The sequence below is a fragment of the Aythya ferina genome (assembly GCF_964211825.1).
Source record: "Aythya ferina genome assembly, chromosome: 8".
In the NCBI taxonomy this organism is placed as follows: Eukaryota; Metazoa; Chordata; class Aves; order Anseriformes; family Anatidae; genus Aythya; species Aythya ferina.
The window spans coordinates 4,463,931-4,487,103 of record NC_140304.1 but is presented as its reverse complement, the minus strand read 5'-3'; the positions used below and the strand labels follow the sequence as shown (position 1 = coordinate 4,487,103).

Sequence of the window (23,173 nt, the reverse complement as noted above, 5' to 3'; positions counted from 1 at the left end):
TCTCTTTATATTTGATGGTATGTTCCAGGACACAGAACAAAGGAAGGCATTTGCCACTTGCCATAGCCATCCCCTGGTGTAGTTCATCAGCAGGTTATACAACTTTATCTCTCTTCAGGGTTGTAGTAAGATTAAAACCCAACTGCCAGCCCTCTGTGTCTCTAACGGATACCATGGTTAGGGCAGAAACTTCTGCTTTGCAGTAAGTGTAGCATTGTTATGAGCACGTTAGCACAGCTATAACTGCAGTACATCTTACAAAGAATATAAATCCATGGGCTTTTTATAGTTCACATATCCTAATGCATTTTATTTCCTTAATACTACTTGACTATTGATACTTAAGAACAAATGAACATGTGGTATTCTGTCATAAGAATATATTCATTAAGTCTGCATAACTATTGATTTTTTTTTTTTTTTTTTCTCTCAATAGAAGGACTAACATATTTCAGAAGAATCCTTCCAGACAGACTGGTGACGGTGCAGGAGGGCAGAGGTACTCGTACTCACTAGTTAAAGACAATGATTGTTGTCTCTTACTTTTCTTGGTTTATAGCTCTTTAGCAGTAGCTAACGCCTGGGTAAGTAATACAAAAAGAGATGCAAAGCAGCATTCCTCTCCTTACCAACTTTACCTTTCACACATAAGCTAATATATTTCCCTAAACTCTCTGTAGCTTCCAACAGCATTGCAGCTTGCATTTCCATCCCTCCTCGCAGACCTGCAGGCTTCCATATAGCTTATATTTCCTATACAACAGAGGCAGGGCTGGCTGCAGCCCCAGACACCCCGCACACCTCGGCCCCACGCACACTACGGCTGCCCCCAGCCCGGCCCCCGGGACCCACGGGCGCCTCCCCCGCTGCCGGTGCCGCCCCCGGGGCCCGCCCCGCCCGGCGCCGCCAGCAGCAAAGCGCCCGGTGCGCGGCGGGGCCGAGCGGGCAGGCGAGGGGCTGCCGGGGGGGATGGAGGGGGCATGGGGCTGCCGGGGGTTGTGGCTTAATCAGCACCAGGGAGCGTGGCTCCAGCGAGCTGCTCGGAAGCTGCTCGTGCTGTACGGCCGGCAGTAGTCGTGCTGGAAGCTGGGGGCCCTTCTGAGCGCCTCTGAACTGCTGCTGTCAGTGCAAGCGCTTCTGAAACGCTTCGGACAGAGCTCTGACCTGGCTTTGCCCTAATATTGTTAAAATACTAGAGAAGACTCTAAAGGTAAACGCAGGGTTATTGCATCTGAAAGTTACGCTGCTCACGTGCCTCTGGCGTGTTCCTTGCTTCTTAATGCTATAGGAGTATTTCCCTGTGTTATTTCTTTATTAATATTCATAGGAGGGAACCCCATGGTAACTGTTGCAGTTGATGATGTAGTTGAAATTGGTTGTTGAGTGTAACTAAACTGAAGCTACTTTTTAGGACAGTATGCACCTTAAAGGGCTCTTTGTATGCTTAAAAGCTTGCAGGGTTGGGGCCCTAATGGTTTGTATGCAGAGCAGTTGTCCCATATAAAATTAAATAATTAAAATCAGTCACCAAACAGGATGAAATCCTTGCCTCTTGCTCATTCTTAGTGGATAAGAGGGAGGGTAGGGAAAAAAAAAGCTGAAGTTCCTCTTTAAGACTTTATTTTTCTTCTGAAAGAAAAAATCTCTTTGATATGATAAGCTTTAAAATCATACTGTAAATTTATAACAATTTATGCTGTGAGTAATAAGGTATCAAAAGTTTTTCTTTTTATTTTTTTTCCCTTCTTTAAATGCATCAGAAGGTAATTAAAGTAATGACTTAATGCAGAACTGCTGTGAGGCATGTGGAAAGAAGATGTGGGGTCAGTGCTTAATGGTAACTTCATGCATTTCATCTGAAATCTAGCCTTGTGGGCTTAGCTGGGGATGCAACAAAAAATGTTGGCTTGAGGTAAAGAACACTCATAAATATTTCCTTTTTTAGTGTCTGTGTCCTGTTTCTAGTTGCAGAAGAACTTCCTCTGATCCTGCATGTGATAAGGGTTAATATTGTGAGATGTGAACCAAATAGAAGTTATGATGTACCTATAAGCTTTCTTGCTATAAGTAGAAAGCTAATGGCAATTTTATTTGAACTTCTGTCACTGTAGCAGGACTGGCTGTGAAGTTAGCACCTGAAGTAGGAAGACCAACAGGCTGAGGTGTACGTGTTTTGTCATTTTGTGGCTGCGTGTGTTTTCTTCTTAATTTTGAAAGGATAATGAATTATCATGAATGTGAATGCTAGCTGCATGAGTAAGGGCAAAAAACAGATAATCTGATATGGCAACTTTCAAACCAGCAGGAGAAATTGACGCATGCTCTCTTTCTGAGAGGGAAACTGATTCTTTAACAGCAAGGCTCTCTGCTTTGTGCAAGTGTGTTTCTAAAGAGACACAGCACAGTATCATGTGGGCAGACACCTGTTCATACAGCTTATTTTGCTTTAGACAGCTTCTTCCTTTCCTGCTTGCCCTCTTCTCTTGTGGTGTTCAGGAGAAAAGTTTTGGCCGTGATGGTTTTTGTACCTTTTGCTTGGCAATATGTTCGTCTTGCCCATCCTCTCTCTCTCTGAAGCTAGTTTTAGGTTTCATACTATGCAGCTAGTGAAGTTCTGTCAAATAGCTGAAAGACAACTTCTGTGAAGAGATGCTTTGTGTGTGGGCATTATGTGTTTGAGGAACTAGACTGCCAGGGCTTGCTTTCCTGTAACTACCTGCAGGGACTAGGAGCCTTTTAAACACAGGAAGGAATAAATATTTAAAAAAAATAAAAAATAGTACAAATTTAGTATGGACCTTCTCTTTGCCTCTGTTGTCCTCAGGGACATGCTGGTAACAGGAGAAAAAAAAAAGCTTACAGATAGTATGTATTTACAAATAACTTTCTCTTTGTAGGTAACTACAAAAATGAGAAATATCTCTTTAGTTTTCTTCAGTTGTTTTGTTGATTCTGAAGCCACACTGTAAATATCTAAATTAGGCTACTAAATTAGCCAGCTGAAGGTAGATAACCAGGAATTCTCTCTTTCCCCCTTCTTGGGAGAGAAAATATACAACTGCTTTTGGTCTTTGAAGTTTGACAGTGTTAAAGTTATCCACCTAAAAACCAGTTGAATTTCCTCCTGTGTTTTAGATGCAGCCTGCCTGGTTAACCCTCCTAGCAATCCAGTTACTAGTTGAAGCCGCGTGACCCATTACAAATTTTCAGTCTTATTTGTAGCCTACTGTATGGTTGGTTCTGGCTCTTTCAAAAGCTGTTTCTACAATTATAACACTCAATTATTCCAATTGCTTCCAATCTTTCCCTTCCTTTTTCCTTAAAGAAGAAGGAGATGACTCCTGCATGAATGAGATGGCAAATTTCAGATGTTCAGTCAAGATACCACAGCAACACTTGTTGCTTTATGGAAGCTGGTGGATACTGTTAAGCAAACCTGTCTTTCTCTTTGCAATCAGTCTTTCCAGGCAGTCTCTTGAGATACAGCCAAAGACAATTACTTTGACGAGAACATCGCTAATACTTAAAGTTCAAGCCCATCACAAGTAGCAAGAATGCTAGCTACGACATCTCCATTTCCGCTAGCTGAAAGGTGGTTTCTAGCTCACTCTTTCAGGACTGTCTTTTGTAGGTTTTCGGTGAGCTACATGTTATTAAAAATAACTGACCTGCATCCCAATGCTGGTGGAGCAACAGGCCATGCCTTTAGGACTGCATTCTGATTCTTCTACATGACTTTCCCCCAGATTCATTGTGACTTCTATGTAGTGTAGGTTTCCCAGAAGGGTGCTCTCACTAGAAGCTCTTTCTCTTGGGTTCTGACCTGTCCAACAAATGCCAAGTAACATGTCGTAACTCAAGTGATGCTTCACTGAAACTCCAGTTCAAATTCAGCCAGAACTGTCACTTCATAAGTCATCTCTCAGTTCTTAATACTGACTAATCTCTGCATGAAATTGAATTTTACAGTTATAATCAAGTTTTGTATGAAATAATCAGTAGTTGACAGTCTTGGTATTTGATCCCCTTCTTAATGGTAATGAAGTTTTCCTTTTGTGCCTTCCCTCCCAGGGCAGGGTGAGGGGGTGAGTGAAGTAGGAGAGAGGGTGAAGGAGGGAATATGTTTGTAGTCATGTTTCAAACTGTTGGGTGTTGGAATATTTTTATTTGACAATAAAGGCACAAATCATAGTGGTTTGGATAACTTTCATCTAGTAATGATGTGATATGCTATAGTATTGATTTGTCAAGGAGTTGTATTTCAAAAGTTTGTAAATAAGTCACTGTGACCGAAGGTTCTCAAATCAACAAGCTATAATAACTTAGAGTGGAAACAGTATTTTCAAATGCTGTAGGTAAGAGCAGACCATTCCACTGTTTGCATGCCTCAAAACTTGAGTTAACAGAATCAGATTATCACTTTGAATCTAGGTTTCATGGCCATACTTGATGATTTAAGGGTTTCATATAGTTCACTTTCAGTCAGATTTTTTTATTCACTTTTCTAGAGAATACAATCAAGGTGACAGCTGCTGATTCACCTTTATTAGAATACTTTTTAATTTCAGCTATGTTTATGGGAGGAGTAGAATAACTGGATGAATGAGTTCTCTAAGATGGTTTTGATCAGCTTCTCAGGTTCTTTTTGACACAAGGTAGGGAGCTTATTTTGTTTTTTACTTTATTCTTTAAAAGGTACGTATCCTTTCATAATGTGAATCATGTTTCACTTTGTTACACTTCAGCTTTCCTGAAACCAACCTGTCTGTAATGAGCACTGCCCTGCCTGTGCAATTAAACCTAACCAAGAAAGAGGCATTGTACTTTTATATGTAGCTGTGAGATCTAGTTGTCTTACCTTCCTGTGCTCTTCCAGCAAAGGGGAATATCAGGAAAAAGTTGCACATTGCACAGTTTATTGTATATTCACTTACTGTAGGCCTCGGTCCTGTTACCTGTGTTTGATCAGAGCATCTCGGTGCAGTTCTTAGTGTCACTACTCCTCTAAATAGCAGTTCTGTGTTATAGGATATAACATGCTAAGCATCTAAAAATACAATCCTTTCTTACAACATCACTTGGAAGAAAATAACTGTTATATCTGTAGATCTCTCTAGAGAAAAGAGAAAACTCACTGAACGAAGTGATCAGTCTACACTGGAGTGACTTGTTGCTTGCCACTGGTAGACTTGTTTGTATTTTTCCCTGCTGAACAGGTGACCTACTTGTCCAAATACCTGGTGGTGATGGATATAATTGCTTATTGATCTTCAGCCTACGTATTTCTTTGTCACTTATCAGAAGTACTTATTGCTGATTCATTAGCTTAATTCATTTCCAAGCTATAATGTGCTCTGCTTTCCAGACAAAGTCACTTTTTCCTTCTCTTAGGGTGTTATGCTCAGGAGGGCATGACATGCAATTTCATGCTCTTGCAACAAGTACTCCTTTAAAGCTAAAGGAGACATCTTAGCTTTCTTGAATGTGGAAGTTCTGGGCATCTCTTGAATATCCCCTCTTCCTCTCTGTGTATTCCAATTGTCCTTGCACTGCTCATTATGTGAGGTGTGTTTTGAACAGATACTGGCTGAAGGCCAGATAAGTGTGTGCATGTTACGGAAGGGGTTGGGGAACACTAGAACACTGTAGGATCCTAACAGTTGGGGGGCAGAAGGTAAGTGATTATAAACTTTTTTTGTTGCTTTTACTTTATTCTTTAAAAGGCACATATTCTTTCATAATGAAGTTAAGCATGATTCACATTACACTTCACGTTACACTTCAGCTTTCCTGAATTCAGCCTCTCTGTAATGAGTACTTTCTTTTTTTTTCTTTCCTAAACTATTACCTTAAATATTAGGTTATGGAAAGGATTGTGTGTTATGAAAGAGGTTTTTCCTATGGTATTGGAATTTAAGTCCAGAGTTCTTCAATCTGAAGAAGCTAGTTAAGGAATAATCTCTTCAAGCTTGACTTCTCTAGAATTGTGACTTATACTGTTTGGTCGATTATTAGTTTGTGAGATGTTTTCTGAAAACATACAGAGAACAACAGCAGAATGATTGGTATTATGAGAGTGCTGAGTGCTTCCTGTCTTTCTGCCTCTTTAGCTGTGTAGGTAGAAAATGGGGAGTGCCAGAATATATTTCCAGGTTAAAGGGGAAAACTGAATAACTGTTGTTTAAAGCAATATTCTAATCTGGAAGGTTCTTGATAATATCTCACTTGATTCTTGAAAGTGTACAGAGAAGGTTGTTCCTCTATAGTTAACCTTATTAAAAAAATATATATATATATATTCTTCAGTACGGTACTTCTCTCAGGTTTTGGCCTTTTGTCCTTTTCCTCTACTTATTTTTTCTTTTCTGCCAGCTTTTGAGTTGAACGAGTCTGCCGAAGAGCTTGTTTCACTTTAAATCCCTACCACATCCTCTGCAACTTAAGCTAGAATGCAAACCTTTTTTTTTTTTTGTTTCTGTGATATGCAGCCTTATCTCTTCTAGTAGCAAAGTGTTTTGAAGATTTCTCTTGTACATATAAGCTACTTTAATACCACTATTGTACAGAAGCTTAGTTTTTAGCTTCCTATAGATTTATTTAATTTATAAATGAAATCACATTGCTGTAGATTTGTGATGGTTTAGAGATATTGGAACTAAAAAAAAACAAAAACATTGACTAACTAGAAGTTATAGATACTATCATAATGTTATCTTGGGTGTTTGGAGGAGGAGTTGAGTGGTGATCTTTTTGTTCTAGTTTCTGAAATGTTTGATCACCATCCCCTAGATTTTGTTTACTGGTATGAAGTTGAGAAGGAGCTCTTACATTGAAAGATGAATGTAGCATTGCCCCGGATTTTTTGGATTTTTAGCACTGCATGTATGAGGACTTTGGAAAAGTTAATAATGATTACTCTTACAGTGTGCAAGACTAATGATATGTCTTGTTTCTACTTGACTGCCTGTAGATATCAGAGTTGAGTCTGAAACATCTCTGTGTCTTGCTTATCTTCACAACCATGCATGCTATCAGGGAACTTCTTAACCTGGTGTTTCTTATCACTTAGCACAGAATGGACAGAAAACAGGCTTATTTGCCTGGTCCATGTTCCCCTAGAGCTGATATTTTTTTTTTTTGTCTAAGGATTGGAAGGATGGTGTCTTAGTTCTCCCAGCCCCTTTGGACATACCTTGTTGGCTAAGACTTCCTGCAAATACTGGGTGCAACTGTAAACTCTGCATGCTGCAGAACAACAAAAGAATTACCACAGCTGTCTTGAAAACAGCATTGTTTCAGAACAGATTATTATATGATGAATGCTGAATTTTAGGGGGTTCTTATAACTGTATTAGGCTGGTTAGTCCTACTACCTCGCATGGTTTTTCATGTCTCCTGTTCCCTTAGAGATTATAGCAAGCAATGATATTGTTGAACTAATTGTCTGGAGGTCCAATACCCAAAAGGAGAAGTTCTAAGGAACTCCTGTGTTTGTCTTAAACATATTTCTGTTTAACCTTTTATACCAAATCCTCTTTTACATGTATAAAATCTATTTCTGACATCTGATAACCACAGTCTCCCTGCAGAAAGGAGAACTCGTCACCTGGGAGTTCTTTGTCATAAGTGAAGAAATAGACACGAGTTGTGGAAACTCATGTTGGCAGTCCTAATAATGTGCAGTTTGGAGCTATGATTAATAAATGAGTGGGAATGATGTTAGCTTGGAATGATGTTAGTTTTTTCAGTACTGTAGATGTTTATACACCAATTAAAATATTTTAAGATCCATCTGTCCTGTAGATGTGTTTAAGGGACCTGGATTTTATTTTAAGAGAGTGGGAGAGCTGTAAATAAAAGAAACTTAATATAAAATATAAATATAAAATAAAAGATGATGTAAATATCTATCTGGTGGATCAAGGGATCTATACTCTTGAGCATATAAATGGTCTGAAACACAATTTGTGAAAGTCCTTGTGAAGTCTGGTAGTTACCACAACCACTTACTAATTGTAGCTACTGAAGATGGGAATGGTGTTTTCTCATGCAGGCTTTTGTTTTAAATGTGCTTCTAAAGTTTAGTATTTAACATGTTCTAAGAATGAATAGTGACCTGCAACGTAAATGTCTGTGGTATTTAATTACTTGTAACTCTTACTTTATTCAGATGGAGCTGCGTAGCCTGGCTTCTGGTTTTTGGATGCTTATTTGCTTCTGTGTATCTGTGAATGGATATCCAAATGGGAGAGTAAGAGAAGCCTGCATGAGCATGATACCCTGTCATGGCAGCTCACCACAGCCGTCACCTGTGCACAACATTGCAGTTAATTGGACTGAATTTAAACCTGGGGACACTATAGAAGGTATTGTGTTAGTTATAACGGAAGAGTTTAATTTACTGTTTCTTTGTGTTGCAGCATGTATTTACTTGGGTAGCTACAGCAGATCTATTTAAGCAGTTGAGTGTTGTTCAGGGCATCCCTTCAGCAACCACTCGGTGTTTGTAAAATGAGCTTCTAGTAGTTGTTGATGAAGCACTTCATTTGTCCTCTGGAGAATGTTCAACTTCCTTTTATTTTCATTACTGCTGCAGTTCACCTGTCTGGACCAGATTTTGAAGGGTTTTTCATACAAGCCCGGGATGCAGAACACTTGGATAGCCCCGCGGTTGGTTCCTTTATATTAGCTGACCGGAAACACTCTCAGCTTCTGACGTGTGGCCGTACCAAGGTATAATCTAGTTTATTAAAATGGGACATTGGGCACTAGGGTGTTTGTTCTGTCCCATTACAGATGTGGTCTAGTACAAAGCTATGTAATTTCTGAGCTCAGTAAGCATCCCAGGAAATTGCTATAACTTGCAGTGTAGAATCATGGCTTACTGCAATTTTATTTGTCTATTCTTATAAACTATTTAAATGCTCCTGGTGGTAGAAGACTACTGAAAGCATACAGCAGTCATAATTAGTGAACAATGAATATGTCCTACTGCATACGTGCTTATTGTACTTAAAAAGAAGACATGCTCTATTTGCTTTGGAGAAGAGTAACCAATTGTTTGACATGCTTGTTAATAATGTCTCATAGCAAGGAAACCTTCCACAGTAATTGACCGAAAGGAAACACTAGAATAGGCCACTATCCTTAGTGTAGCTGTGTTAATTAGTGTTAGTGGAGCTGCCTTAGTAACAGGTTAGATCACAATCTCAATATTCATTTTATTTAAATTAATCTTGCTTCACATGCAAGAGATCTGAACTGACTAGTGTTTCAGCAACCAGCATGAACTTCATGCTCATGTGAACTGATCTGGACAAAGAATCTCAATCTTCCTGGATTTTTTTTTCTGTTTTTACCACCTGCCCCAATTAATGTATGCTGTAATATGTATGCAGTACTGTAATGACATGGGGTTATGTTTCGTGCCTTCTCTGATGAAGACGTAGTTCGGTGTTGTGCCTGATTTGTTTATCTTTCGTTTCGCTCTGTAATACTGGTCCACTTCTCTCTATACAGTTATTACACTGTTCCTTCATGTTCTCGGTGTCAAGAAGTGTTACGACACTGTTTCAGCATAAACACTGCAGGGATCTCTTTTGTCACTGAAGTCTTCTGGACTAAAAGACCTCTAGTTTTTCCTTTCTAGGCTTTTTTTGGCAGTATGTATGAATTTCAGTGGTAGACTTCATCTGAGTGGATCATGACTGACTGGAGAAAAGCCAGTTGTCGACTTTAAGTTGCTTGCAGTGAATATGTGCAGTACAGCAGTGCAATATCTCTTCAGAATTCAGCTGCAGCCAATGTAATGAATGTGTTAAATGAAATGTCTTTAGTGAATAACCTCTGTGTAACTCTTAATATGTACATTTTCAGAATTCAGCAGTCAGTCACACAAGTAAAGCAAAGAAGAGTGATGTAAAAGTTTATTGGATTGCCCCTGGAAATGCACCAAAACACGTACAATTTCTGTAAGTAAGCCCAGTATTAGCTTTAACATTAAAATGCAAATAAAATAAACATGTACAATTGTCTGACAAATACTGACCAGCAAAAGTATCCTTAGACTAATGGTCCCAAAAGTCAACACTTGCTTACTGCAGAGTCTACATTAATATAGATATTTATTCTTTACATAAAGTTTGGAGGTTGTTTTTTTTTTTTTTGTTTTTTGTTTTTTTTTGAGCTGACAGCAGGAGGGAATTCTGAGACTGGTTTCTTCAGTAATTCCTGTTAACTGCTTAATTCTCATATATGTGGTATGCAGTGGTAATTTTTTTTTTTTTTTTTTTTTGTACCTAACAAAATGGCACAACCTCCCATTATACTGTCATTTCTTTTGGAACTAGTGGGTAAAAGCCAAGGTGTAAAAACATCACCCTTCTGAGGCTATGATCTATGCTAGAGACACGAATGTGTTTTATATCTAGTAGGGCATGTAGTAGGATGCTTTAAAGTTAATTTTCCCCCCTTGAAATGCTTTCTTATTTCAAAATGCTAGAAATGGTGGGGGCTGGCATAAAGATAGGTGTCTAGCAAGTATGTTGTAGAAACTATACCAGTTAAATGTTACTTTAAAAAAAAAAAAAAAAAGAGTTCCTAATGTATGCAGTACTGACCAAGTGGGCATGTATTATTTCTTAAGAGCCACAGTTGTGAAGAAATACAAGACTTACTGGGTGAAGATTCCTGGTCCTGTTGTTTCTCAGCCTAATGCACCATTCCCAACAACACCCTTATATGTGACATCTGAGGCTATATCAACATCACATTCAGCTTCCTACTTAACAAAGCCAGTGAGTAACTATGAACCCAAATAATTCAATCTCTAATGCTTGTGATGAATGAAATTAAGTGCCATTGATACAGTTAGACAGAAAAGGAAAGATGGTAGGAGTAACTTACATATCAGACTAAGAACATAGATGTCTACCCTGTTGTAGTTGCTTGAACGTGGGTTGAATGTGACCATGCCTCATGTGGGTTAAGTTTTAAATGTTCTTTCAGCCTTCTCAAGTCCAGATGAAAATTTTGTGTACCTGGGAAGAGACTTACTCTGGTCTTGACTCCTAACTTATTCAGTAACTGCAGGTTCAGAAACTTCTGAGTACATCTGTGTTACAGACTTCTACTACTGATTCTTGACATTTCAGTGGATTGAGAACGCATCACTACTTGATCCAGAATAACATTGTGACTTCTAGTACATGGTTTGTCTCATTGCTTGTCAGTGGACTTACTGCTTTAGAAAGGAAATAAAGTTCTTCCCTTCTTCCTGCCCTCATCCTGCAGTTGATTTCAACCTCTCTAAAATAAAACTGAAGGAAGTTTCTTTCAAGTTTTTACTTTTTAAGGTTATTCTGCTATAATGTCTTTGACATGAAAATTCGACTTAAATAAAAGTACACCTTAGAATTCCCTATTATTTTACTTACTACCTATCTGGTAACTATAGGGATGGGTTGAGAAACTGGTATGTGGGTGTAGATGGCACTTCTTTCCAGTTCCTTGTATGCTTTCTTCTACAGCAGGTTACAAAGGGAAAAAGAAGAGGAATTCACATTGCTTATGACTTATTTTTGATTTGTTTTCTAGTTTAATGCATCAGGTTGTGGAATTACGAAGTTTTGTGTTAGGAATCCTTCAAACTGTGATCCCGGAAGTGCTTCGTGCCTTTTCTTATCCTTCCAGCTGCAGAAGAGTTCAGTACTTATTGAAATGAGTGGCGCCAGTGAAGGGTACTTAGCATTTGCATTGTCCTATGACCAGTGGATGGTGAGTGTCCTATTTCTGCTTTGGTTACTTTTGTGATCCTGGTAGAGTTTCAATGATGCTTCAGGAAACATGCATATGGGAATTGGGTTAGATTACAAACAAATTTCTTCCCTGTAGTGCTGAAAGAAAGCACAGGTGGCTTTTTAGAGAGGTTTGCAGTCTTAGCTTGAGACTGACTTTCTGCAATAAATCTCCCTGTGGATACCTGTTCTCACTGAATTCAGCCTTAGTAATAGCACAGTAGCTGACTGGAATTCCTGTCTGGATAAACTTTGCTTTGTTACCCAGGAATTAAAAACACCACCTCTCAGAACTTGCCTTGCTGTTTTCTGAAAACCACTTGCATTTCGGCATTGTTCATGTAAGAGTGACTCAATCCTATCTTTACTAAGTGTTAAAAGATTCTTTTTTTCTAGTTGCTTTTAAAGTGAAGGGACAATGCTGAAAATATGAAATCCATGAAGTGTTGCACAAAGATGCTTTTTATTCATCTTCCTACTGCAAGAGCGATTTGTTCTTAACAGTATATTTGTACACTTACAATTATGAAAAACAACTTGCAACTAAAGGTTTTTAAAATACCATTAGCATCCATCTCTTTCTTGTTTTAGTAAAATTCTAAATAAAGAAACTTATGATACTATGGTTGTTACTTTGGAGGAGGGGGAGGAACATGTTAAATCATAATATGTCTTACTATTTGACTTCATGTGGTTCCCCTATACCACTGAGGTGTTTGAAAGCTGGGATATAGCTTAACAGTTTGAGATTTGAGTCTTTTGCTAGACTTTTGGAAACAGTCATTATAGGTTTTTACTGGTCTAGAAATAACTCTTTCTCAAATATCTAGGGTGATGATGATGCATATCTGTGTATTAACGAGGACCACCATGTTACTGTAAGCACTGCATACCTGAAGGGACGAAGACCTCCTGTGTTGGATTCAGAGGTATGCACGGAAACCATTCCACAAATGTGGGTTTGAAGTGATGAATGGTACGCTGCTGCTTTGTGCTTTTATTTTACAAAGTAAATGTAAATAGTCAATTGGATTTAGAATTCTTTAAGTTGAGACTGATTGGGCTCTTCCTCAAAAATGGAAGTTAAACTTCTGAAGGTAACATTTACCAGGAAGGAAGTCATAGTAGGAATTTATATGATTTAGGAACTTTGTGCAAATTACTCATGCAACTACCCTTTTGCTAGGGCTGAGGTTGTGATCTATGTATCTTGGGTTAGAGGGTAGAAGGGAAGCAGAGGATTATCACTGTGAGTTGTAAAAACTTGTAGTAATAAATCTAAGCCTTAGGTTGCTACGTTAACTTACTGACATACTTCTAAGTTGGTATGCAAGACTCTTCTTTCCTCAGACCATTGCTGTGTCATTTCTTTGCAAGCAACAAGAGTCACTTGCACAGGGTTAGTTTTAAACCAATTACTCTCCAAATCCCTTTTGATGTACTAATACAGTAGAAGGTATCACCAAAAAAAAAAAAAGTATTGACATAAGCTGGAAGTATCTGCTTAACTAGGGCCTTTAATACAGAAGAGCAGCAAGTTAGGATCTCTACAGTACATCATTTTTAGGATTGCTGTTTTTACCTTTATACCTGCTTCCTTATGTTTGTACTGGATTCTTATCTTCCAGCTGTTTTTGTAGAGCTAAACAGTTTTATGGGAGAAGACTGTTCATTTATCTGCTATAAATGTATATCTTGAAAGCAGTTAACCCAAAATATGATGATTGGCCCCTAGGGTCAGAGTACATGTTAGGAAAATTCTTTACTGGGGGGGTGACCAAACATTGGAACAGGCTTCCTAGTGAGATAGGTGATGCCTGTTAATGTTCTAGAAGCATTTGGATAATGCCCCTAACATGCTTTAAATTTCGGTTAGCCCTCAAGTGATCAGGCAGCTGAACTGTCTTTGTAGCTCCCTTCCAACTGAACTTTTTTATATTTTATGTTCTGCTATTGTACTGTAGTCATCTGAATTGCAGGGGAGAGAATGACCTCTTGGCTGTGTTAGCATAAGAAATGTTTTATATCGTGACCTGAGATATAGGATGCTGCCTGTGTTTGCTACTTTGAAATTAGCCTGAACAGTGACCTTAAAAGCAATAAAGAATCCTATTTTTCCGGAAAGACTGAGTATTAAATATTCTGTTTCACAGAATGCCCTTGAAGATGTGTCATGGAGGCTTGCCGATGGTGTTCTTCAATGTTCTTTTAGAAGGAGTATTCATCTTGCAGCATCTAAAGAGAGATTTAATCTAGACACCAGTTATTATATCTTTCTGGCAGATGGGGAAGCTGGTGAAGGTAAACTTGACTTGTGTGGTTGCTGTTCTTTGAACAGTTCTAAACGAGTTACTGTAATGTAAGATATGCCTTAGCTGAGAATTAGTATGTGAACTAAGGACTCTAGTTTCCAAATTTGAGAGGCATTTAGTTTGGTCATCTTTACTGGCTGTCTGGATCATGGCTTTGATTTTCAAAGTTAAAGATGACTTATACTTGTGTTGCATGGGCACTTGATGCTAGGAGCTGTTAGCTGCTTAAGATCTAGCCCCACTTCTTAAAAAATGGACTGGAGCATAATAGAAATTATTCTTCATGTTTTGTGTGCAGTGGAGAAAGCTCTCCTCTGTAGAGGGTTAAATAGGTTCATGTATATTAAGTATGGAAGACAATTTAGATGACCTGCAGATTTTGATTCACAAGTTAAGTTCCTACCATATTGCACATTAGAGGTTTTGTATAATTATGTTCCATAGTTGTAACAGGGCTTACATTCATGAAAAAGGAATAGGCTCACTTTACAAGTGTGACTTGCATTTGCGTTAAATAAACTACTTTGTCACTGTTTAGGTGGGCCAATATACAAACATCGTCGTCAGCCTCTAATTACCAATGGAATGTACAATGTCACAGGCATTCCTCAGGATATTGGAGGTTCCCGGTCCCCAAGACTCATCAAGGCTCATGGTAAGTTGCACCTCTCAGCTTTGACTTCCAGCTCAAAATTAGCTGAGACTGAGTTTTCCTCACTATTGCTGAGTATTTCCTCTTCTTGTCATTCACTTTATTTTTACTGTTGGGTAGCAAGATTTGAGGTTGTCAAAGCAGTTAAGCTATTAATAATTTTCAATTTCAGAAGAGTTAAGGTTCTCTTTACCCAGGAAAATGAATCTGTTTGACTTTCCTCTTAAATGTTATTTGGAACTTGTTTCTCTTTGTATCTTTCTCTCTGGTTTCGCTTATGTTCATTGTTGGTCTAGATCTATCTGAAATGAGAAACCCTTCGACTGATTGTCCAGAGCTGTTGAAGTGAATTTTCTCTTCTAGTACTGGACCGTAAACTAGGCCCATAAGAGACCTATCATTCATCCTGTTGATGAAAGCCTGTAATAAAGGTCACCCCTTGTTCTCTCTTGTATAAATTGGTAATGAGTTAGTATCTCCCCCTGTATGTAGGGATGTATGTGAAAGGCAAAATAGACAGAGTTGCTCTGTCATGCTGAGGATGTTGTCTAATCATTCTTCTTACGGATGATTCTGACCTCTAGCAACATAAATGTTATAAAATTGTAGTCTAAACCAGGTGACTAAAAATTTATCACCAGTAATTTCTGATAGTATACGCATGGGCTAAAATATTATATGGTCTTTGAAGCAGTATTAGCATACACATAAATGACCTATATTTAATTTTTTTTTATTTTTATGTTTATTTTATTTTATTTTTTTTAAGGAGCACTGATGTTTGTTGCTTGGATTACTGCAGTTAGTATTGGTGTCATTGTTGCACGATTCTTCAAACCTGTCTGGTCCCATTCATTCCTGTTTGGAAAGGAGATGTGGTTTCAGGTGGGCAAAATCTCCCCCTAGTTGTATTCTCTTTCTATTAGCAGAACTTAAACCTACTAGATTCAAGAAATAAGAGGTCAAACTTGGTGTGGTTTTCTTTTTTTTAAGTCTTATAAAATGGAATAACTTCAAATTGGAAATTCAGGCTTGAATAATAAAAGCAAAGTCCAAAGACGCAGCTAAGAACATCCTTGTCTGCAGATCATTATACATATATGTATTTTAATAGTGTATTAAGAAAATCATAGTTTCTAAAAGCAGACTTCAATTTTCTAGGTGCATCGTATGCTTATGCTGACCACTGTCACGCTTACAAGCATATCTTTTGTTTTGCCTTTTATATACCGAGGAGGTTGGAGCAAAGTAAGTGTGTGGTTTGTTTTTAACTTTGTTGTAAAAATAGGACCAAATAAATGAGAAGTACATTGACTCTAATATTAGAACTATTGTCAAGAGAATTGTTGTAAAAGCTATTGAGAAGTCAAACTCCAAATTCTGGCAACGCAGAAGAATGTTGTCTCCTTTATAACTGTAGCTAAAGGAGACTTTAAAGCTAGTGCTGTCTGCTGTTTAGATGGAAGAATTTCTCAATACAGCATAAAGGTGGGGCAAATCCTGGGCAGACTAATCAGTGTCTTCCTTCTTCCTGGGAAAACCATTTCCATCCATCTGCAGAGCAGCTTGTTCTCTCCTTTCTCCTCTGCCAGGATAAACACATTACTTTTCCGCCACCATAATTTTTATAAGCTTAAATGAAATTAACATTTGTTTTTTCTATATCTTTACATAAATATGATATTCAAATGTCTTATGTTTAGCAAGCAGGTTTTCATCCCTATCTTGGCTGTACTGTGATGGCTCTCACAATCTTTCAACTGCTTATGGCGGGTTTCAGACCATCTCTTCATGCACCAAGGTATTCAATTCATTCTATAACTGCAACTAAGAGTGTAATGTTTTCACTTCATTGTTACTGCTTAAAATGTTTTTTTTTTTTTAATATTCTTTAATTTTTATTTTAAATTACTTTCCTGAACAGCATAATGCTTTTCTTCATTTCTGTAGGAGACAATTGTTTAACTGGTTTCACTGGAGTACTGGTACAACAGCTAGAATGCTAGCTGGTGAGTAAATTGTAACTCCCTTTTAAATGACTTGAAGGAACTCTCAGTAATTATCTGGTCTATTGCTCATCTAAAGCATCTGGACATCTAGGCATTGAGTTTTAGCACATTGGATCCTCTGTGCCATTTCAACTCTGAAATAAAATTAAACCACAGATGATAATTAAATCCTTTTGTTTAACAAGTTTCACTTGCTCAGCCGTGTTTAAGGTAGGTTCAGGTATCTAATACCAAAGATACTTCAGACAAATATTAAGGACCTCTGTAGTGAGGAACTGTTTTTTATCTTGAGTCCTCTTTTCCTTTTTGAAACTTTTGAGGATAGTGTTCTTATCGTAACATAGCTCAATAATTCACTATTTAACTTAAATAACCATAATTTAGTCTTTATTCTATATCCATAAGGTTCCACAGGCAGCTTAAACACAAGTTCGGGTGACTTTGGACTTGTTGGTCGTCACACATATTAGTGATTGTGTGACTGCACAGGGCACTGAGCAAGATGAAAACTGCTTTGGCATCCTGGCCTTCTCCTTCCTTCCCTGTTTCCACACCCACCCTGCCCAGCAAAAGCTTTTCAGCTGTAAAGATTCCTTTAACCTCACTCACCATGCAACTGTAGGCAGTTTGTGGGAAATCTGTTTCCAAAGGTGAAAAACTTGTTTTAATTGTGCTGATGAAGTACTGAATGTCTCTATCTCATTTTTGCTGACTAGTGGTGACTATGTTCTTGGGAATGGATCTACCAGCACTTGACCTACCAGACCCATGGGACACCTATACAATGATTGGTTTTGTAGCTTGGCATGTTGGTATTGATGTTCTTCTTGAAATACACAGCTACTGTCTCATACGGAAAGGTACAAGCCCAACCAATCTGTTGTTTTTACCTTGCTTAGTGAGATTTGTGACAAAAAAAAATCTAAGTGAATTGAATTTGTAGAAGTGTTTTTTGGCTCCTAACTTAGAAGCTGAAGGGAATAACTGTAGAGTAATAGCGTGATATCTTCTTTATAAATTGATATGGGAGTAAAACAGTTCTTGAGACCAATGTATTATAGAAAAATTGTTTTTGCGCTGTCTCAAGTGGTAGCCTCTTATTTCTCAAGTCACAATTCATAGGGCAGACTGAAATGTGTGAGTGTTTTCCCAGAATCTATCACCTTTTGCCGAGGTCTTGATCCCAGGTAGGGTAGGACTCCCGCAGATTAATTCACACAGTCTTTTTATTGTCATAATTTACTGGTATGAATGGATATATTGCATGAGCAAAATGATCTGAAATGTAACCACAAATGCTTGCAATTTTGAGTGAACAAGGGAACAAAAGTGAAATTACGGCTCCAATATGTCTGATAGTGACTTCACTGGAAATTCTTAATCTGGCTGGCTGCTGTCACTAAAAGAAGATCACTGTACACAAGTAAATGACCTGTATCTAAAGCAGAGAGGAGATGTTTGCAGGATTGAAGCAGCATGGTATCTTAACAGATGGTGTAAGGGGGCAAGTAGAGGAGTGATTAAAATAAACTTAGGTTAGTGTTTCATTCCTAGAACTAGGTGAATGAGTCTAATGTTTAAACAATCTAAACACAAAACAATTAACAGTAAATAACTGCGTTTCTCTTCCTACTAACAGCTGAATTGATAGAGGATGACAGAGTACAAATATTGCAGTCACTCACATCTGCAGAAGCAGAGGTAAGGCAACATTTGTAAACACCTGCTATGAGATGGGAAGCGTGTTTTTAAAAATAAAGACTGACACACTTTTTTTTTTTTTTCCCCTTGCAGGGTCATCTGTTTAAACAGATTGTGTTAACAATCTATGTCTGTGGAAATATAGTATTCCTCATTGCCTTCCTGGCAGCAGTCTACCAAATATGAAATAAGCAATTGAAAACTCTGCAGTGAAGTACTGTACACTTGAAAAACCTGTGAGGAATACTTTATTATGTTTCCCTCAACACATCCATGAAGATGTAATTGAAGAATAATAGCACATGTTAGGGAGAACTTGAATTCAAATCAGTAGAAGGATGCTGGAATCCTGCAAAAGCTGTCTTCTGATGTGATTTTTAATGTGAGTCTTTGCCCGAGTAAGGAATTAAGTTTCTATTTTTAATAAGGGCAGTAACTAACTTGATTGGAGTTTATAGGCTAAGAAGACTGAGATATACTGAAACCACTGTTTTGATAGTTATAGTTCCCTAAACCTTTTGGGAATGTTACTAGAAAGCATGATCCCAAATCTATCATATTTGTTTACTTTACTGTATTCTAATGATGTGAAATGTGACAATTTCCTGCTTGTGACAGTTGACCGTTACAAAAACTTACTGAAGAAAACTGTCACAAATGCAGGTTAATGCATTGTTTATCTTTGCAGTTAAATGCAAAAGTTATTCTCTGCTCTAAGAGCAGTACACATATGTGCATACAGGTTTAGGAACTTCAGTCTTGTAGTTAAAACACAATTTGCGTCACTCAAAATACTGTTTTGTTCCCCTCAGTGCTTCTAAACCATAAAGAGAAAGTATGTTTGCAATACAAATACATTAAAACTAGTTGTGCTTATATAACTCTGAAACAGGAAGAACCTATCAGTATATGCATGTATTTGGTTATGGTCTTAGCCAGTTGTGGCTTCTGAATGAATAAGATGGGTTTATGCTACTTGATTCTTAAATTGAAATGAAAATACTTGTTCGATAATGTTGCTCGTGTTTGCACTGTTGAGTGAAATGGAGATTTGGAGTTGACCTGACTTCAGGAAAACACAGCTTCTGTTAATGTTAAATGAGTCCTTTGAGCTGTTGTACCTAGGAGACTGACTTGTCTCTATGTGATAAGGGAGAGCATTTTTTTAGTCAATAACAGATTTATCTGAATGGTATGAACTAGGTAAGGGTCATGGAAAGAGATTATTCTTAAATTCTTTGGTTCATGGTTTACTTAGATATGGAGGATCACTCTAAAACAATCTCAGAAGTTAACCCTTAACAAAGCACTAAACTGCATGACACATTTCTTGTAACAATTCAAAGTATACTTCTAGCCTAGGGCTATTAACCTAGCTAAGAATAAAGGTGTTGGAGTACTAGAATAAAAAATACTGGGGCATATCTTGATATTGACTGTTTTAGCAAGAGCTCTCTACTACCTGACAGCCAAGATTAAAACACTCACGTGGGTCAGGAAGTAGTTCTCTCCATTTATTAATGCAGTCTAGTTTGGCCTCTTCTCCTGAAATCCACAATGCAGTCTGCAGTGACAAAACATTCAGAAAGCTATAAGTTTGTAGTCAGTTATTTTGGCTGCTCAAGAAATCTCTTTAGTCATAGGAGCATATATATAGCTGAGATTAATCCCTCTGTCAGCAGCAGCTGTAGACTGAAAGGTGAGTGTAAGCTGAATGGTCCCGTTCCTCCCAACTGGAGAAGTCAATCTCAGATTGAGAAGGGGGAGACCATGAAGAAATATGGCAAAACACAGGCTGAAGGGCAACAAGCACTTCCTTGTGCATTTTTTGATCTTTTTGATCTCAGAAACCTGGGAATCACAGGTCTATTTAATACTAAATTTCTGAGGGACTTTTGTATACTATAAGTTTATAGAAGAATCTCTAAACTTAGGTGTGATTGGCTTTTTTAAACTAAGTCAATGCCAAATTATTTCTGTAATACAATAGCTGTGCTATGTTGCTTCATTCTCATGTGAAAGTGGTCACAGGGTTTTTAAAACATGAATGTATGTATCTTAAAATCTTTTTTAGTAAAATGAAAACACTATCAAATAGAAACTAGAAAATAATAGTTTTGCCTAGCAGCAAAATGGATTGTCTGTTTTCATAGTAGGCGCTTATTTTATAAATTTAAACTACCCAAATTCTTCCCAGAGAAACTCTTATTGAAATTGAACGTTGGAATATTAACATGTTTCTCTAATGTAGAATAGCTCTCTCCCAAGAGCTAATGAGATGGCAGATTTTTTTTTTTTTTAGTTGCTCTTTGGATAACTTTTTTTCCTGGTACTAGTAATATTGTGTAGTTCGTGTGAGGCCTCTGTAGCATATTCTAATATCTTTGATTTAAAGACTTGTTAACTTTGTGTTCCCCCTGCATGACTAGTAAAAGGAAGCAATGTGTGATCGTATTCTAGTGACTATCCCTACATTCCTATTATACTTAGAAAATAAGCTGTGCAAGAGGTTGGTAACAAAAGGCAGGTAGCAGGAATTTTGGTTCTAGAGGCACTACTGGCTGCTCTACATACCTTTTCTTTATTGATAACTTAATATTGTTCGGAGAAAGATTTCCCTTTTCTTCGTAAAGGAATCCCACTGAAGAGAACTTCATAAGAAGAGATCAAGAAGGTTTTGATGTTCTTTCAGGCTCAGATTAAACTTGTGGTGACAAATGAACAGTAGTGTATTTCTGATTGGATTCTTCTAGATAGGCAAATACTCCCTAATGAGTGGAAACTCACCACTGAAGCTTATTGTTTTGATTGAATTGTTAAATCAAGTCTTCAAATACTGATCGTCTGCTCTTTACAACTATAAATAATGTTACTTGTATATGTTTAGAAGAAAACAAAGTGGTGCAAGTTGCTTGAATGCTTTTGAATTCTTTGCTATTTTACTTGCAATCAAATTTTTGCTAGTTGATATGCAGGCTGTAGAATGAATTAAGAAATAAAACTTTTTTTGTATGGTGAATGCTATTTCCTTTTATTCCTTTTATCAAAACAAAAACACATTTTTGGGGGACTTGTATTGAGTGTAATAATGCCAATTTTTTTTTTTTTTTTTTCCTTTGCCCAGGTGTGAAAAGGTTGGAGAGAGCTTGTGTAGCTTTTGTTTTGTATCTCTATTTATAACACTATGTGGCGCTCTTGTTTAAACAACAGCATTTTTATTTTGCTATCAACAAATGATGTTGAAAATAGGAAGTGTTCCTAAAGCTTGAGAATTTTTATGATTACCTGATTTATTCAGTGGATCTAAGTTCACTTTAAAGCAGTTCATACAGATGAGAATGTTTCATTACATCTAAACTTTTATTTCTATAGTTATGACCTGTTTTCTTTTGTCATGTGAGTAAATTGTATGTTACATGTGTACATCCTTTTCCAAACAACTTAAGATAAATGGCAATCATGGAGGAAGAACCAACGTCTGCACTTCAATGCACAAGTTAATATCTCAGTGATTTCTGACCCAGAGACTCCATGTGAATCAGCAGATGGTTAAGAAGGATGATCTGCTAAAACTGAGAGTCTGTGTTCAGTTCAGTTTGATTCCAAGCTCTCTAAAGGGAGTGCATATATGAAGGGGAAGCTGTTGCATACATTTACCTGAGGGAGTGACACAGCAGAATCAGCATGTGCCAAATGCTGCAGAACATGTTTTAACTCACATGAAAGCTAATTCAACTGTTGAATAACTTCTGCTTTTGGTTTTCCTTGTGCTCTTCAGAAGTGACTTTACCTACTAGTTGCTATTATAAAAGCTGAACACTTGCATTGCACTGAACCAGGGATCTATGACAGTCATCCTGGACAAATGAAACTGTGCTTAGGACTCCAACTCTGGCTTTATTTCAGACTTTTTTTTTTTTTTTTTTGCCAGACCATTGAAATTATTCAGCTATAATAGTGAATTGGGGTTTTGTATGGTGTTTGTACTGATGTGAAAAATTATTGCCTTCTTTCAATTCTGTTCTTGATATGGAATGTGGGAGAGCTCTGGGGCTGCAACACTCGGCTGATGAATCTCTCTTCTTCTCAGAAATGCTTTTCTTGGGTGCTCCATTTTGTCTCTGTTCTTTCAAAGTGATTAACTGCTATCCATGCTGCTACCTAGTGTTACAGTTTAACCTGTCTAGCAGCTAAGCACCACACAGCCATTTGCTCAGGGGTCTGTATACAAATAGTGTATTAGTGGGGGGCAGTTCAGACTCACACAAACAATAGTTTTAGTAGGTGATGTTAGAAATGCCACAGAGCAAAGCAGATCTACTGAGCCTAGTATAGTCTACACAAGTAGCACTAATGGGTGCTTATGGCAAGAGATGTAATGAGACTGCAGTGACATAATGAGACTACTGTGATACTTTCCCTTCCTGGCAAGATCTCATTGCTGCTTGCCAGAATCGGTGTAAGGAAACTTTAAGGTAGATACTGCAGTTGGACTGAACCTTTTTGATGATGGGACTTATCCATGAAATGTACAATGATTTCTTAAAAAATAAATAAAAATCCATCAATGTTTGCCTTCCCACTTAATTATTCACTGTCAAAGCATTTGCTTTTAAGTCTGTCTCTTGATATCGTACTTTATCTTCCTGCCTTTATCATGGTTCTGCAGTTGTCTCATACCAGTCTTACTGTTTTTATCCTATA

General features: G+C 37.6%; 1 protein-coding gene across 7 annotated transcripts; it reads left to right on the top strand.

The window, feature by feature from the left end:
- The first annotated feature begins 917 nt into the window (after positions 1-917).
- LOC311440408 (ferric-chelate reductase 1-like) lies at positions 918-21,488 on the top strand. Of its 7 annotated transcripts, none has more exons than XM_084527281.1 (16): positions 918-949; positions 8,171-8,366; positions 8,597-8,733; positions 9,877-9,971; positions 10,646-10,796; positions 11,596-11,775; positions 12,626-12,724; positions 13,949-14,096; positions 14,646-14,762; positions 15,529-15,644; positions 15,921-16,007; positions 16,463-16,560; positions 16,710-16,768; positions 17,485-17,628; positions 18,408-18,469; positions 18,563-21,488. In XM_084527281.1, the coding sequence occupies exons 2-16, from the start codon at positions 8,171-8,173 to the stop codon at positions 18,653-18,655; spliced, it is 1,782 nt and encodes a 593-aa protein (XP_084383407.1). In that variant the 5' UTR covers positions 918-949; the 3' UTR covers positions 18,656-21,488. The 7 variants fall into 7 exon arrangements, 6 of the variants coding, with proteins under 6 accessions (XP_084383407.1, XP_084383406.1, XP_084383403.1 ...); XR_014695393.1 differs by lacking the exon at positions 918-949 and adding an exon at positions 1,007-1,210 and having other exon boundaries at positions 15,921-16,009; positions 16,452-16,560; XM_084527280.1 differs by lacking the exon at positions 918-949 and adding an exon at positions 1,007-1,210.
- The last annotated feature ends 1,685 nt before the right edge of the window (positions 21,489-23,173 follow it).

What these genes read in the sequence shown, in the direction of transcription:
- LOC311440408 (XM_084527277.1), top strand. Translation starts at nt 8,171, where the DNA reads ATGGAGCTGCGTAGCCTGGCTTCTGGTTTTTGGATGCTTATTTGCTTC. An exon ending in CCAAAACACGTACAATTTCT is followed by an intron (nt 9,972 to 10,645) that starts GTAAGTAAGCCC and finishes TTATTTCTTAAG; the next exon opens with AGCCACAGTTGTGAAGAAAT. An exon ending in TCACATCTGCAGAAGCAGAG is followed by an intron (nt 18,470 to 18,562) that starts GTAAGGCAACAT and finishes TTCCCCTTGCAG; the next exon opens with GGTCATCTGTTTAAACAGAT.